The 14,396-nt window shown below is 48.8% G+C and overlaps 1 protein-coding gene across 1 annotated transcript; it reads left to right on the top strand.

Annotated features, from left to right (window-relative positions):
- The first annotated feature begins 953 nt into the window (after positions 1-953).
- On the top strand, positions 954-2,166 carry LOC117189044 (splicing factor 3B subunit 4-like). Its single transcript, XM_033393939.1, has one exon. The coding sequence runs from the start codon at positions 1,046-1,048 to the stop codon at positions 2,045-2,047; it is 1,002 nt and encodes a 333-aa protein (XP_033249830.1). The 5' UTR covers positions 954-1,045; the 3' UTR covers positions 2,048-2,166.
- The last annotated feature ends 12,230 nt before the right edge of the window (positions 2,167-14,396 follow it).

Below are 14,396 nucleotides of genomic sequence, written 5' to 3'. Positions count from 1 at the left end.
CGAGATAAGATGTCCGGCAGGGGATATATATTTCCCGCCGCTGGAGGTAAATGTTCTGCCAGCGGAGATAAGTGTTCTGCCGGCGGAGAAACGTAGTTCGTCTGCGGAGATAAGTTTTCCGGCAGGGGATTTAAATTTCCGCCTCTGCAGAAAAGTTTTCCGCAAGCGGATATGAATTTCCCGCCACCGGAGATAAGTTTTCCGCCAGCGGAGAGACGTAATTTGTCAGCAGAGATAAGTTGTCCGGCAGCGAAGATAAGATGTCTATTATCGGAGAAAAGTTTTCCGCCAGCGGATATATATTTCCCGACACAGGAAATAAGTTTTCCGCCAGCGGAGAGACGTATTTTGTCAGCAGAGATAAGTTGTCCGGCGGGAGATATAAATTTCCCCCTCTGGAGAAAAGTTTTCCGCCTGAGGATATCAATTTCCCGCCACCGCAGATATGTTTTCCGCCAGCGGAGAGACGTATTTTGTCAGCAAAGATAAATAATCTGCCAGCGGAGATAAGATGTCTGTCAGCGGAGAAAAGTTTTCCGCCAGCGGATATCAATTTCCCGCCACCGGAGATAAGTTTTCCGCCAGCGGAGAGACGTATTTTGTCAGCAAAGATAAATAATCTGCCAGCGGAGATAAGATGTCTGTCAGCGGAGAAAAGTTTTCCGCCAGCGGATATAAATTTCCCGCCACCGAAGATAAGTTTTCCGCCAGCGGAGAGTCGTATTTTGTCAGCAGAGATAAGTTGTCCGGCGGGAGATATAAATTTCACCCTCTGGAGAAAAGTTTTCCGCCAGCGGATATCAATTTCCCGCCACCGGAGATAAGTTTTCCGCCAGCGGAGAGACGTATTTTGTCAGCAAAAATAAATTATCTGCCAGCGGAGATAAGATGTCTGTCAGCGGAGAAAACTTTTCCGCCAGCGTATATAAATTTACCGCCACCGGAGATGTTTGTCCAGCTTTAGCTTGCATCCCTAGCTTGAAATTTTGCCAAATAAAAAAATCTGCATTTAAATAAAGTGTTTATTAAATAAAATAGTACTAAAATGGCAGCAGGCCCCATTGCGGAACGTAGTCAAGATGCCACAATTTACGCCGGCGGTCTGGACGACAAGGTGTCCGAGTCCCTGCTGTGGGAGCTGTTTGTCCAGGCCGGACCCGTAGTAAACGTACACATGCCCAAAGATCGTGTCACACAAATGCATCAGGGCTATGGATTCCTGGAGTTCCCTAGCGAAGAAGATGCCGACTATGCAATAAAGATTATGAACATGATTAAGCTTTATGGCAAGCCCATTAGAGTGAACAAGGCGTCGGCGCATCAGAAGAACCTGGATGTCGGCGCCAACATCTTCATTGGCAATCTCGATGTGGAGGTGGACGAAAAGCTGCTCTACGACACATTCTCAGCCTTTGGCGTGATCCTGCAGACTCCCAAGATAATGCGCGACCCGGAGACGGGGAAGTCCAAGAGTTTCGCCTTCATCAACTTTGCCAGCTTCGAGGCCAGTGACGCCGCCATGGACGCCATGAACGGACAGTATCTCTGCAATCGCCCCATTTCCGTCTCTTATGCATTCAAGAAGGACCACAAGGGCGAACGCCACGGCTCTGCGGCCGAGCGTCTGCTTGCCGCCCAGAATCCCTCTGCCCATGCCGATCGTCCGCATCAGCTGTTCGCCGATGCGCCCGTGCAGAACATGATGACCGGTCAGATGATGCCGCCACCGATGATGGCGCCCCCACCGCCCGTGGTCCCCGTCTCGCAGAACAATATGGGCATGATAGCAACGCCGCCGCCAGTGCCGCAGCCCACACCGTTCCCAGCCACAATACCGCCACCACCACTGCCCCCGATGGCGGGCGGACAACCACCACTACCTCCGGCATTGGGCATTCCGCCGCCGCCGCGCATGATGCAGCCAAACTCGTGGGCCCCGCCGGGCATGCCAGCGCCGCCACCGCGACCTCCGCCTTTGCTCCAGGCACCTTCGCCCGGCCCTACCAACCCGATGGCTATCAGTACTAGTCCACCAATCCCTGTGTAGCCTTTAGCCCCTGTAGTTATAAAATATTTGATGAACCAGACGAAATACATTTTCTAGGCTTTTACACACACGCGGAACCCAACGTGGACCCATACGACCATTGACTAGGATTTGAAAATAAGTTTTCCGCCAGCGGAGAGACGTATTATGTCAGCAGAGATAAGATGTCCGGCGGGGGATATAGATATCCCGCCACCGGAAATAAGTTTTCCGCCAGCGGAGAGGCGTATTTTGTCAGCAGAGATAAGTTGTCCGGCGGGAGATATAAATTTCCCCCTCTGGAGAAAAGTTTTCCGCCAGCGGATATCAATTTCCCGCCACCGGAGATAAGCTTTACGCCAGCGGAGAGACGTATTTTGTCAGCAAAGATAAATTATCTGCCAGCGGAGATAAGATGTCTGTCAGCGAAGAAAAGTTTTCCGCCAGCGGATATAAATTTCCCGCCACCGAAGATAAGTTTTCCGCCAGCAGAGAGACGTATTTTGACAGAAGAGATAAAGTGTCCGGCAGGGGATATAAATTCCTCGCCGCCAGAAGTAAATGTTCTGCCAGCGGAGATAAGTTTTCTGTCAGCGAAGAAAAGTTTTCCGCCAGCGGATATAGGCTTCCTGCCACCGGAAATAAGTATTCCGCCAGCGCAAAGACGTATTTCGTCAGCAGAGATAAGTTGTCCGGCAGGGGATATAAAATTCCCCCTTTGGAGATAAGTTTTCTGCCAGCGGAGAAACGTAGTTCGTCAGCGGAGATAAATTATCTGCCGGCGGCAATAAGATGCCTGTCAGCGGAGAAAAGTTTTCCGCCAGCGGATATAAATTTCCGGCCACCGGAGATAAGTTTTCCGCCAGCGGAGAGATGTATTTTGACAGCAGAGATAAGTTATCCAGGAGCGGAGATATGATGTCGGTCAGCGGAGAAAAGTTTTCCGCCAGCGGAGAGATATATTTTGTCAGCAGAGACAAGATGTCCGGCAGGGGATATAAATTCCTCGCCGCCGGAAGTAAATGTTCTGCCAGCGGAGATAAGCTTTCTGCCGGCGGAGAATCGTAGCTCGTCAACGGAGATAAATTATCTGCCAGCGGCAATAAGATGTCTGTCAGCGGAGAAAAGTTTTCCGCCAGCGGATATAAATTTCCCGCCCCGGAGATAAGCTTTCCGCCAGCGGAGAGACGTATTTGGTCAGCAGAGATAAGTTGTCCGGCATGGGATATAAATTTCCCGCCGCCGGAGATAAGTTTTCTGCCAGCGGAGAAACGTAGTTAGTCAGCGGAGATAAGTTGTCCGGCAGGGGATATAAATTCCCCACTCTGGTGAAAAGTTTTCCGGCAGCGGATATGAATTTCCCGCCACCGGAGATAAGTTTTCCGCCAGCGGAGAGATGTATTTTGTCAGCAGAGATAAGTTGTCCGGGAGCGGAGATATGATGTCGGTCAGCGGAGGAAAGTTCTCCGCCAGCGAAGAGATGTATTTTGTCAGCAGAGATAACATGTCCGGCAGGGGATATAAATTCCTCGCCGCCGGAAGTAAATGTTCTGTCAGCGGAGATAAGTTTTCTGCCAGCGGAGAAACATAGCTCGTCAGCGGAGATAAATTATCTATCAGCGGAGATAAGATGTATGTTAGCAGAGAAAAGTTTTCCGCCAGCGGATATAAATTTTCCGCCAACGGAGAGATGTATTTTGTCAGCAGAGATAAGATGTCCGGCAGCGGATATAAGTTTCCCACCGCCGGAGGTAAATGTTCTATCAGCGGAGATAAGATGTCTGTCAGCAGAGAAAAGTTTTCCGCCAATGGATATAAATTTTCCGCCAACGGAGAGATGTATTTTGTCAGCAGAGAAAAGTTTTCCGCCAGCGGATATAAATTTTCCGCCAACGGAGAGATGTATTTTGTCAGCAGAGATAAGATGTCCGGCAGCGGAATATAAATTTCCCTCCGCCGGAGGTAAATGTTCTACCAGCGGAGATAAGTTTTCTGCCAGCGGAGAAGATTAGTTCGTCAGCTGAGATAAATTGTCTGCCAGCGGAGATAAGTTGTCCGCCAGCGGATATAGATTTCCCGCCAGCGGAGAGATGTATTTTGTCAGCAGAGATAAGATGTCCGGCAGGGGATATAAATTCCTCGCCGCCGGAAGTAAATGTTCTGCCAGCGGAGATAAGTTTTCTGCCAGCGGAGAATCGTAGTTCGTCAGCGGAGATAAATTATCTGCCAGCGGAGATAAAATGTCTGTCAGCGGAGAAAAGTTTTCCGCCAACGGAGAGATGTATTTTGTCAGCAGAGAAAAGTTTTCCGCCAGCGGATATAAATTTTCCGCCAACGGAGAGATGTATTTTGTCAGCAGAGATAAGATGTCCGGCAGCGGAATATAAATTTCCCTCCGCCGGAGGTAAATGTTCTACCAGCGGAGATAAGTTTTTTGCCAGCGGAGAAGATTAGTTCGTCAGCTGAGATAAATTGTCTGCCAGCGGAGATAAGTTGTCCGCCAGCGGATATAGATTTCCCGCCAGCGGAGAGATGTATTTTGTCAGCAGAGATAAGATGTCCGGCAGGGGATATAAATTCCTCGCCGCCGGAAGTAAATGTTCTGCCAGCGGAGATAAGTTTTCTGCCAGCGGAGAATCGTAGTTCGTCAGCGGAGATAAATTATCTGCCAGCGGAGATAAAATGTCTGTCAGCGGAGAAAAGTTTTCCGCCAGCGGATATAAATTTCCCGCCACGGGAGATAAGTTTTCCGCCAGCGGAGAGACGTATTTTGTCAGCAGAGATAAGTTATCCGGCAGCGGAGATAAGATATCTGTCAGCGGAGAAAAGTTTTCCGCCAGCGGAGAGGTGTATTTTGTCAGCAGAGATAAGATGTCCGGCAGGGGATATAAGTTCCTCTCCTCCGGAAGTAAATGTTCTGGCAGCGGAGATAAGTTTTCTGCCAGCGGAGAAACGTAGTTCGTCAGCGGAGATAAATTATCTATCAGCGGAGATAAGATGTATGTTAGCAGAAAAAAGTTTTCCGCCAGCGGATATAAATTTTCCGCCAACGGAGAGATGTATTTTGTCAGCAAAGATAAGATGTCCGGCAGCGGATATAAATTTCCCACCGCCGGAGGTAAATGTTCTATCAGCGGAGATAAGATGTCTGTCAGCAGAGAAAAGTTTTCCGCCAGCGGATATAAATTTTCCGCCAACGGAGAGATGTATTTTGTCAGCAGAGAAAAGTTTTCCGCCAGCGGATATAAATTTTCCGCCAACGGAGAGATTTATTTTGTCAGCAGAGATAAGATGTCCGGCAGCGGAATATAAAATTCCCACCGCCGGAGGTAAATGTTCTACCAGCGGAGATAAGTTTTCTGCCAGCGGAGAAGCGTAGTTCGTCAGCGGAGATAAATTGTCTGCCAGCGGAGAAAAGTTTTCCGCCAGCGGATATAAATTTCCCGCCAGCGGATAGGTGTATTTTGTCAGCAGAGATAAGATGTCCGGCAGGGGATATAAATTCCTCTTCTCCGGAAGTAAATGTTCTGGCAGCGGAGATAAGTTTTCTGCCAGCGGAGAAACGTAGTTGGTCAGCGGAGATAAATTATCTATCAGCGGAGATAAGATGTATGTTAGCAGAGAAAAGTTTTCCGCCAGCGGATATAAATTTCCCGCCCCGGAGATAAGCTTTCCGCCAGCGGAAAGACTTATTTCGTCAGCAGAGATAAGTTGTCCGGCATGGGATATAAATTTCCCGCCGCCGGAGGTAAGTTTTCTGCCAGCGGAGGATCGTAGTTAGTCAGCGGAGATAAATTATCTGCCGGCGGCAATAAGATGCCTGTCAGCGGAGAAAAGTTTTCCGCCAGCGGATATAAATTTCCGGCCACCGGAGATAAGTTTTCCGCCAGCGGAGAGATGTATTTTGACAGCAGAGATAAGTTATCCAGGAGCGGAGATATGATGTCGGTCAGCGGAGAAAAGTTTTCCGCCAGCGGAGAGATATATTTTGTCAGCAGAGACAAGATGTCCGGCAGGGGATATAAATTCCTCGCCGCCGGAAGTAAATGTTCTGCCAGCGGAGATAAGCTTTCTGCCGGCGGAGAATCGTAGCTCGTCAACGGAGATAAATTATCTGCCAGCGGCAATAAGATGTCTGTCAGCGGAGAAAAGTTTTCCGCCAGCGGATATAAATTTCCCGCCCCGGAGATAAGCTTTCCGCCAGCGGAGAGACGTATTTGGTCAGCAGAGATAAGTTGTCCGGCATGGGATATAAATTTCCAGCCGCCGGAGATAAGTTTTCTGCCAGCGGAGAAACGTAGTTAGTCAGCGGAGATAAGTTGTCCGGCAGGGGATATAAATTCCCCACTCTGGTGAAAAGTTTTCCGGCAGCGGATATGAATTTCCCGCCACCGGAGATAAGTTTTCCGCCAGCGGAGAGATGTATTTTGTCAGCAGAGATAAGTTGTCCGGGAGCGGAGATATGATGTCGGTCAGCGGAGGAAAGTTCTCCGCCAGCGAAGAGATGTATTTTGTCAGCAGAGATAAGTTGTCCGGCATGGGATATAAATTTCCAGCCGCCGGAGATAAGTTTTCTGCCAGCGGAGAAACGTAGTTAGTCAGCGGAGATAAGTTGTCCGGCAGGGGATATAAATTCCCCACTCTGGTGAAAAGTTTTCCGCCAGCGGATATGAATTTCCCGCCACCGGATATAAATTTCCCGCCAGCGGATAGGTGTATTTTGTCAGCAGAGATAAGATGTCCGGCAGGGGATATAAATTCCTCTTCTCCGGAAGTAAATGTTCTGGCAGCGGAGATAAGTTTTCTGCCAGCGGAGAAACGTAGTTGGTCAGCGGAGATAAATTATCTATCAGCGAAAATAAGATGTATGTTAGCAGAGAAAAGTTTTCCGCCAGCGGATATAAATTTCCCGCCCCGGAGATAAGCTTTCCGCCAGCGGAAAGACTTATTTCGTCAGCAGAGACAAGTTGTCCGGCATGGGATATAAATTTCCAGCCGCCGGAGATAAGTTTTCTGCCAGCGGAGAAACGTAGTTAGTCAGCGGAGATAAGTTGTCCGGCAGGGGATATAAATTCCCCACTCTGGTGAAAAGTTTTCCGCCAGCGGATATGAATTTCCCGCCACCGGATATAAATTTCCCGCCAGCGGATAGGTGTATTTTGTCAGCAGAGATAAGATGTCCGGCAGGGGATATAAATTCCTCTTCTCCGGAAGTAAATGTTCTGGCAGCGGAGATAAGTTTTCTGCCAGCGGAGAAACGTAGTTGGTCAGCGGAGATAAATTATCTATCAGCGAAAATAAGATGTATGTTAGCAGAGAAAAGTTTTCCGCCAGCGGATATAAATTTCCCGCCCCGGAGATAAGCTTTCCGCCGGCGGAAAGACTTATTTCGTCAGCAGAGACAAGTTGTCCGGCATGGGATATAAATTTCCCGCCGCCGGAGGTAAGTTTTCTGCCAGCGGAGGATCGTAGTTAGTCAGCGGAGATAAGTTGTCCGGCAGGGGATATGAATTCCCCACTCTGGTGAAAAGTTTTCCGGCAGCGTATATAAATTTCCCGCCACCGGAGATAAGTTTTCCGCCAGCGGAGAGATGTATTTTGACAGCAGAGATAAGTTGTCCGGGAGCGGAGATATGATGTCGGTCAGCGGAGATAAGTTTTCCACCACCGGATATAAGCTTTCCGCCAGCGGATATAAATTTCACGCCACCGGAGATAAGTTTTCCGCCAGCGGAGAGACTTATTTTGTCAGCAGAGATAAGTTTTCCGGCAGCGGAGATAAGATGTTTGTCAGCGGAGAAAAGTTTTCCGCCAGCGGATATAAATTTTCCGCCACCGGATATAAATTTACCGCCGCCGGAGATAAGTTTTCCGCCAGCGGAGAGACGTATTTCGTCAGCAGAGATAAGTTGTCCGGCATGGGATATAAATTTCCCGCCGCCGGAGGTAAGTTTTCTGCCAGCGGAGGATCGTAGTTAGTCAGCGGAGATAAGTTGTCCGGCAGGGGATATGAATTCCCCACTCTGGTGAAAAGTTTTCCGGCAGCGTATATAAATTTCCCGCCACCGGAGATAAGTTTTCCGCCAGCGGAGAGATTTATTTTGTCAGCAGAGATAAGATGTCCGGCAGGGGATATAAATTCCTCGCCGCCAGAAGTAAATGTTCTGCCAGCGGAGATAAGCTTTCTGCCGGCGGAGAATCGTAGTTCGTCAGCGGAGATAAATTGTCTGCCAGCGGAGATAAGATGTCTGTCAGCGGAGAAAAGTTTTCCGGCAGCGGATATAAATTTCCCGCCACCGGAGATAAATTTCCCGCCAGCGGAGAGATGTATTTTGTCAGCAGAGATAAGATGTCCGGCAGGGGATATAAATTCCTCGCCGCCGGAAGTAAATGTTCTGGCAGCGGAGAAAAGTTTTCTGCGAGCGGAGAAACGTAGTTCGTCAGCGGAGATAAATTATCTATGAGCGGAGATAAGATGTATGTCAGCGGATATAAACTTTCCGCCAACGGAGAGATGTACTTTGTCAGCAGAGTAAGATGTCCGGCAGCGGATATAAATTTCCCGTCGCCGGAGGTAAATGTTCTACCAGCGGAGATAAGTTTTCCGCCAGCGGAGAGACGTATTTCGTCAGCAAAGATAAGTTGTCCGGTAGGGGATATAAATTTCCCGCCACCGGAAATAACTTTTCCGCCAGCGGAGAGACGTATTTCGTCAGCAGAGATAAGTTGTCCGGTAGGGGATATAAATTTCCCGCCACTGGAAATAACTTTCCGCCAGCGGAGAGACGTATTTCGTCAGCAGAGATAAGTTGTCCGGTAGGGGATATAAATTTCCCGCCACCGAAAATAAGTATTCTGACAGCGGAGAGACGTATTTTGTCAGCAGAGATAAGTTTTCCGGCAGCGGAGATAAGATGTCTGTCAGCGGAGAAAAGTTTCCCGCCAGCGGATATAAATTTTCCGCCAACGGAGAGATGTATTTTGTCAGCAGAGATAAGATGTCCGGCAGCGGATATAAATTTCCCACCGCCGGAGGTAAATGTTCTACCAGCGGAGAGACGTATTTCGTCAGCAGAGATAAGTTTTCCGGTAGGGGATATAAGTTTCCCGCCACTGGAAATAACTTTCCGCCAGCGGAGCGACGTATTTCGTCAGCAGAGATAAGTTGTCCGGTAGGGGATATAAATTTCCCGCCACCGGAAATAAGTATTCTGACAGCGGAGAGACGTATTTTGTCAGCAGAGATAAGTTGTCCGGCGGGGAATATAAATTTCCCGCCGCCGGAGGTAAATTTTCTGCCAGCGGCGATACATTTTCTGCCAGCGGAGAAACGTAGTTCGTCAGCGGAGATAAATTATCTGCCAGCGGAGATAAGATGTCTGTCAGCCGAGAAAAGTTTTCCGCCAGCGGATATAAATTTTCCGCCACCGGATATAAATTTACCGCCGCCGGAGATAAGTTTTCCGCCAGCGGAGAGACGTATTTCGTCAGCAGAGATAAGTTGTCCGGCATGGGATATAAATTTCTCGCCGCCGGAGATAAGTTTTCTGCCAGCGGTGAAACGTAGTTAGTCAGCGGAGATAAGTTGTCCGGCAGGGGAGATAAATTCCCCACTCTGGTGAAAAGTTTTCCGGCAGCGGATATAAATTTCCCGCCACAGCAGATAAGTTTTCCGCCAGCGGAGAGGTGTATTTTGTCAGCAGAGATAAGATGGCCTGCAGGGGATATAAAATTCCCCCTCTGGAGATAAGTTTTCTGCCAGCGGAGAAACGTAATTAGTCAGCAGAGATAAATTATCTTCCGGCGGCGATAAGATGACTGTCAGCGGAGAAAAGTTTTCCGCCAGCGGATATAAATTTCCCGCCGCAGGAGGTAAATTTTTCGCCAGCGGAGAGACGTATTTTGTCAGCAGAGATAAGTTGTCTGGCAGCGGAGATAAGATGTCTGTCAGCGGAGAAAAGTTTTCCACCACCGGATATAAGCTTTCCGCCAGCGGATATAAATTTCACGCCACCGGAGATAAGTTTTCCGCCAGCGGAGAGACTTATTTTGTCAGCAGAGATAAGTTTTCCGGCAGCGGAGATAAGATGTTTGTCAGCGGAGAAAAGTTTTCCGCCAGCGGATATAAATTTCCCGCCAGTGGAGAGATGTATTTTGTCAGCAGAGATAAGATGTCCGGCAGAGGATATAAGTTCCTCGCCACCGGAAGTAAACGTTCTGCCAGCGGAGATAAGTTTTCTGCCAGCGGAGAATCGTAGTTCGTCAGCGGAGATAAATTATCTGCCAGCGGAGATAAGATGTCTGTCAGCGGAGAAAAGATTTCGGGCAGCGGATATAAATTTCCCGCCACCGGAGATAAGTTTTCCGCCAGCGGAGAGACGTATTTTGTCAGCAGAGATAAGTTGTCCGGCAGCGGAGATAAGATGTCTGTCAGTGGAGAAAAGTTTTCCGCCAGCGGATATATATTTCCTGCCACCGCAGATAAGTTTTCCGCCAGCGGAGAGACTTATTTTGTCAGCAGAGATAAGTTGTCCGGCACCGGAGATAAGATGTCTGTCAGCGGAGAAAAGTTTTCCGCCAGCGGATATAAATTTTCCGCCAACGGAGAGATGTATTTTGTCAGCAGAGATAAGATGTCCGGCAGCGGATATAAAATTCCCACCGCCGTAAGTAAATGTTCTGCCAGCGGAGATAAGCTTTCTGCCGGCGGAGAATCGTAGTTCGTCAGCGGAGATAAATTGTCTGCCAGCGGAGATAAGATGTCTGTCCGCGGAGATAAGTTTTCCGGCAGCGGATATAAATTTCCCGCCACCGGAGATAAGATTTCCGCCAGCGGAGAGACGTATTTTGTCAGCAGAGATAAGTTTTCCGGCAGCGGAGATAAGATGTCTGTCAGCGGAGAAAAGTTTTCCGGCAGCGGATATAAATTTCCCGCCAGCGGAGAGATGTATTTTGTCAGCAGAGATAAGATGTCCGGCAGGGGATATAAATTCCTCGCTGCCGGAAGTAAATGTTCTGGCAGCGGAGAAAAGTTTTCTGCCAGCGGAGAAACGCAGTTCGTCAGCGGAGATAAATTATCTATCAGCGGAGATAAGATGTCTGTCAGCGGAGAAAAGTTTTCCGCCAGCGGATATAAATTTTCCGCCAACGGAGAGATGTATTTTGTCAGCAGAGATAAGATGTCCGGCAGCGGGTATAAATTTCCCACCGCCGGAGGTAGATGTTCTACCAGCGGAGATAAGTTTTCCGCCAGCGGAGAGACGTATTTCGTCAGCAGAGCTAAGTTGTCCGGTAGGGGATATAAATTTCCCGCCACCGGAAATAACTTTTCCGCCAGCGGAGAGACGTATTTCGTCAGCAGAGATAAGTTGTCCGGCAGGGGATATAAATTTCCTGCCACCGGAAATAAGTTTTTTGCCAGCGAAGAGACGTATTTTGTCAGCAGAGATAAGTTGTCCGGCGGGGGCTATAAATTTCCCGCCGCCGGAGTTAAATTTTCCGCCAGCGGAGAGACGTATTTTGTCAGCAGAGATAAGTTTTCCGGCAGCGGAGATAAGATGTTTGTCAGCGGAGAAAAGTTTTCCGCTAGCGGATATAAATTTTCCGCCAGCGGAGAGATGTATTTTGTCAGCAGAGATAAGAAGTTCCGGCAGGGGATATCAATTCCTCGCCGCCGAAATTAAATGTTCTGCCAGCGGAGATAAGTTTTGTGCCAGCGAAGAATCGTAGTTCGTCAGCGGAGATAAATTATCTGCCAGCGGAGATAAGATGTCTGTCAGCGGAGAAAAGTTTTCCGGCAGCGGATATAAATTTCCCGCCACCGGAGATAAGTTTTCCGCCAGCGGAGAGACGTATTTTGTCAGTAGAGATAAGTTGTCCGGCAGCGGAGATAAGATGTCTGTCAGCGGAGAAAAGTTTTCCGCCAGCGGATATATATTTCCCGCCACCGCAGATAAGTTTTCCGCCAGCGGAGAGACGTATTTTGTCAGCAGAGATAAGATGTCCGGCAGGGGATATAAATTCCTCGCCGCCGGAAGTAAATGTTCTGCCAGCGGAGATAAGTTTTCTGCCAGCGGAGAATCGTAGTTCGTCAGCAGAGATAATTTATCTGCCAGCGGAGATAAGATGTCTGTCAGCGGAGAAAAGTTTTCCGGCAGCGGAGATATGATGTCGGTCAGCGGAGATAAGTTTTCCGCCAGCGGAGAGATGTATTTTGTCAGCAGGGATAAGATGTCCGGCAGGGGATATTAATTCCTCACCGCCGGAAGTAAATGTTCTGCCAGCGGAAATAAGCTTTCTGCCGGCGGAGAATCGTAGTTCGTCAGCGGGAATAAATTGTCTGCCAGCGGAGATAAGATGTCTGTCAGCGGAGAAAAGTTTTCCGGCAGCGGATATAAATTTCCCGCCACCGGAGATAAGTTTTCCGCCAGCGGAGAGACGTATTTTGTCAGTAGAGATAAGTTGTCCGGCAGCGGAGATATGATGTCGGTCAGCGGAGATAAGTTTTCCGCCAGCGGATATATATTTCCCGCCACCGCAGATAAGTTTTCCGCCAGCGGAGAGACGTATTTTGTCAGCAGAGATAAGATGTCCGGCAGGGGATATAAATTCCTCGCCGCCGGAAGTAAATGTTCTGCCAGCGGAGATAAGTTTTCTGCCAGCGGAGAATCGTAGTTCGTCAGCGGAGATAAATTATCTGCCAGCGGAGATAAGATGTCTGTCAGCGGAGAAAAGTTTTCCGGCAGCGGATATAAATTTCCCGCCACCGGAGATAAGTTTTCCGCCAGCGGAGAGACGTATTTTGTCAGCAGAGATAAGTTGTCCGGCAGCGGAGATAAGATGTCTGTCAGCGGAGAAAAGTTTTCCGCCAGCGGATATATATTTCCCGCCACCGCAGATAAGTTTTCCGCCAGCGGAGAGACGTATTTTGTCAGCAGAGTTAAGATGTCCGGCAGGGGATATAAATTCCTCGCCGCCGGAAGTAAATGTTCTGCCAGCGGAGATAAGTTTTCTGCCAGCGGAGAATCGTAGTTCGTCAGCGGAGATAAATTATCTGCCAGCGGAGATAAGATGTCTGTCAGCGGAGAAAAGTTTTCCGGCAGCGGATATAAATTTCCCGCCACCGGAGATAAGTTTTCCGCCAGCGGAGAGACGTATTTTGTCAGCAGAGATAAGTTGTCCGGCAGCGGAGATAAGATGTCTGTCAGCGGAGAAAAGTTTTCCGCCAGCGGATATATATTTCCCGCCACCGCAGATAAGTTTTCCGCCAGCGGAGAGACGTATTTTGTCAGCAGAGATAAGATGTCCGGCAGTGGATATAAATTCCTCGCCGCCGGAAGTAAATGTTCTGCCAGCGGAGATAAGTTTTCTGCCAGCGGAGAATCGTAGTTCGTCAGCGGAGATAAATTATCTGCCAGCGGAGATAAGATGTCTGTCAGCGGAGAAAAGTTTTCCGGCAGCGGATATAAATTTCCCGCCACCGGAGATAAGTTTTCCGCCAGCGGTGACACGTATTTTGTCAGCAGAGATAAGTTGTCCGGCAGCGGAGATAAGATGTCTGTCAGCGGAGAAAAGTTTTCCGCCAGCGGATATATATTTCCCGCCACCGCAGATAAGTTTTCCGCCAGCGGAGAGACGTATTTTGTCAGCAGAGATAAGATGTCCGGCAGGGATATAAATTCCTCGCCGCCGGAAGTAAATGTTCTGCCAGCGGAGATAAGTTTTCTGCCAGCGGAGAATCGTAGTTCGTCAGCGGAGATAAATTATCTGCCAGCGGAGATAAGATGTCTGTCAGCGGAGAAAAGTTTTCCGGCAGCGGATATAAATTTCCCGCCACCGGAGATAAGTTTTCCGCCAGCGGAGAGACGTATTTTGTCAGCAGAGATAAGTTGTCCGGCAGCGGAGATAAGATGTCTGTCAGCGGAGAAAAGTTTTCCGCCAGCGGATATATATTTCCCGCCACCGCAGATAAGTTTTCCGCCAGCGGAGAGACGTATTTTGTCAGCAGAGTTAAGATGTCCGGCAGGGGATATAAATTCCTCGCCGCCGGAAGTAAATGTTCTGCCAGCGGAGATAAGTTTTCTGCCAGCGGAGAATCGTAGTTCGTCAGAGGAGATAAATTATCTGCCAGCGGAGATAAGATGTCTGTCAGCGGAGAAAAGTTTTCCGGCAGCGGATATAAATTTCCCGCCACCGGAAATAAGTTTTCCGCCAGCGGAGAGACGTATTTTGTCAGCAGAGATAAGTTGTCCGGCAGCGGAGATAAGATGTCTGTCAGCGGAGAAAAGTTTTCCGCCAGCGGATATATATTTCCCGCCACCGCAGATAAGTATTCCGCCAGCGGAGAGACGTATTTTGTCAGCAGAGATAA

The sequence above is a fragment of the Drosophila miranda genome, chromosome 4 (assembly GCF_003369915.1).
Source record: "Drosophila miranda strain MSH22 chromosome 4, D.miranda_PacBio2.1, whole genome shotgun sequence".
In the NCBI taxonomy this organism is placed as follows: Eukaryota; Metazoa; Arthropoda; class Insecta; order Diptera; family Drosophilidae; genus Drosophila; species Drosophila miranda.
Note: the sequence above shows the minus strand (reverse complement) of the source record. Positions and strands in the feature narration are given on the sequence as shown.

Excerpts from the sequence above, each read along its gene's own strand:
- LOC117189044 (XM_033393939.1), top strand. The coding sequence starts at position 1,046 with ATGGCAGCAGGCCCCATTGCGGAACGTAGTCAAGATGCCACAATTTAC.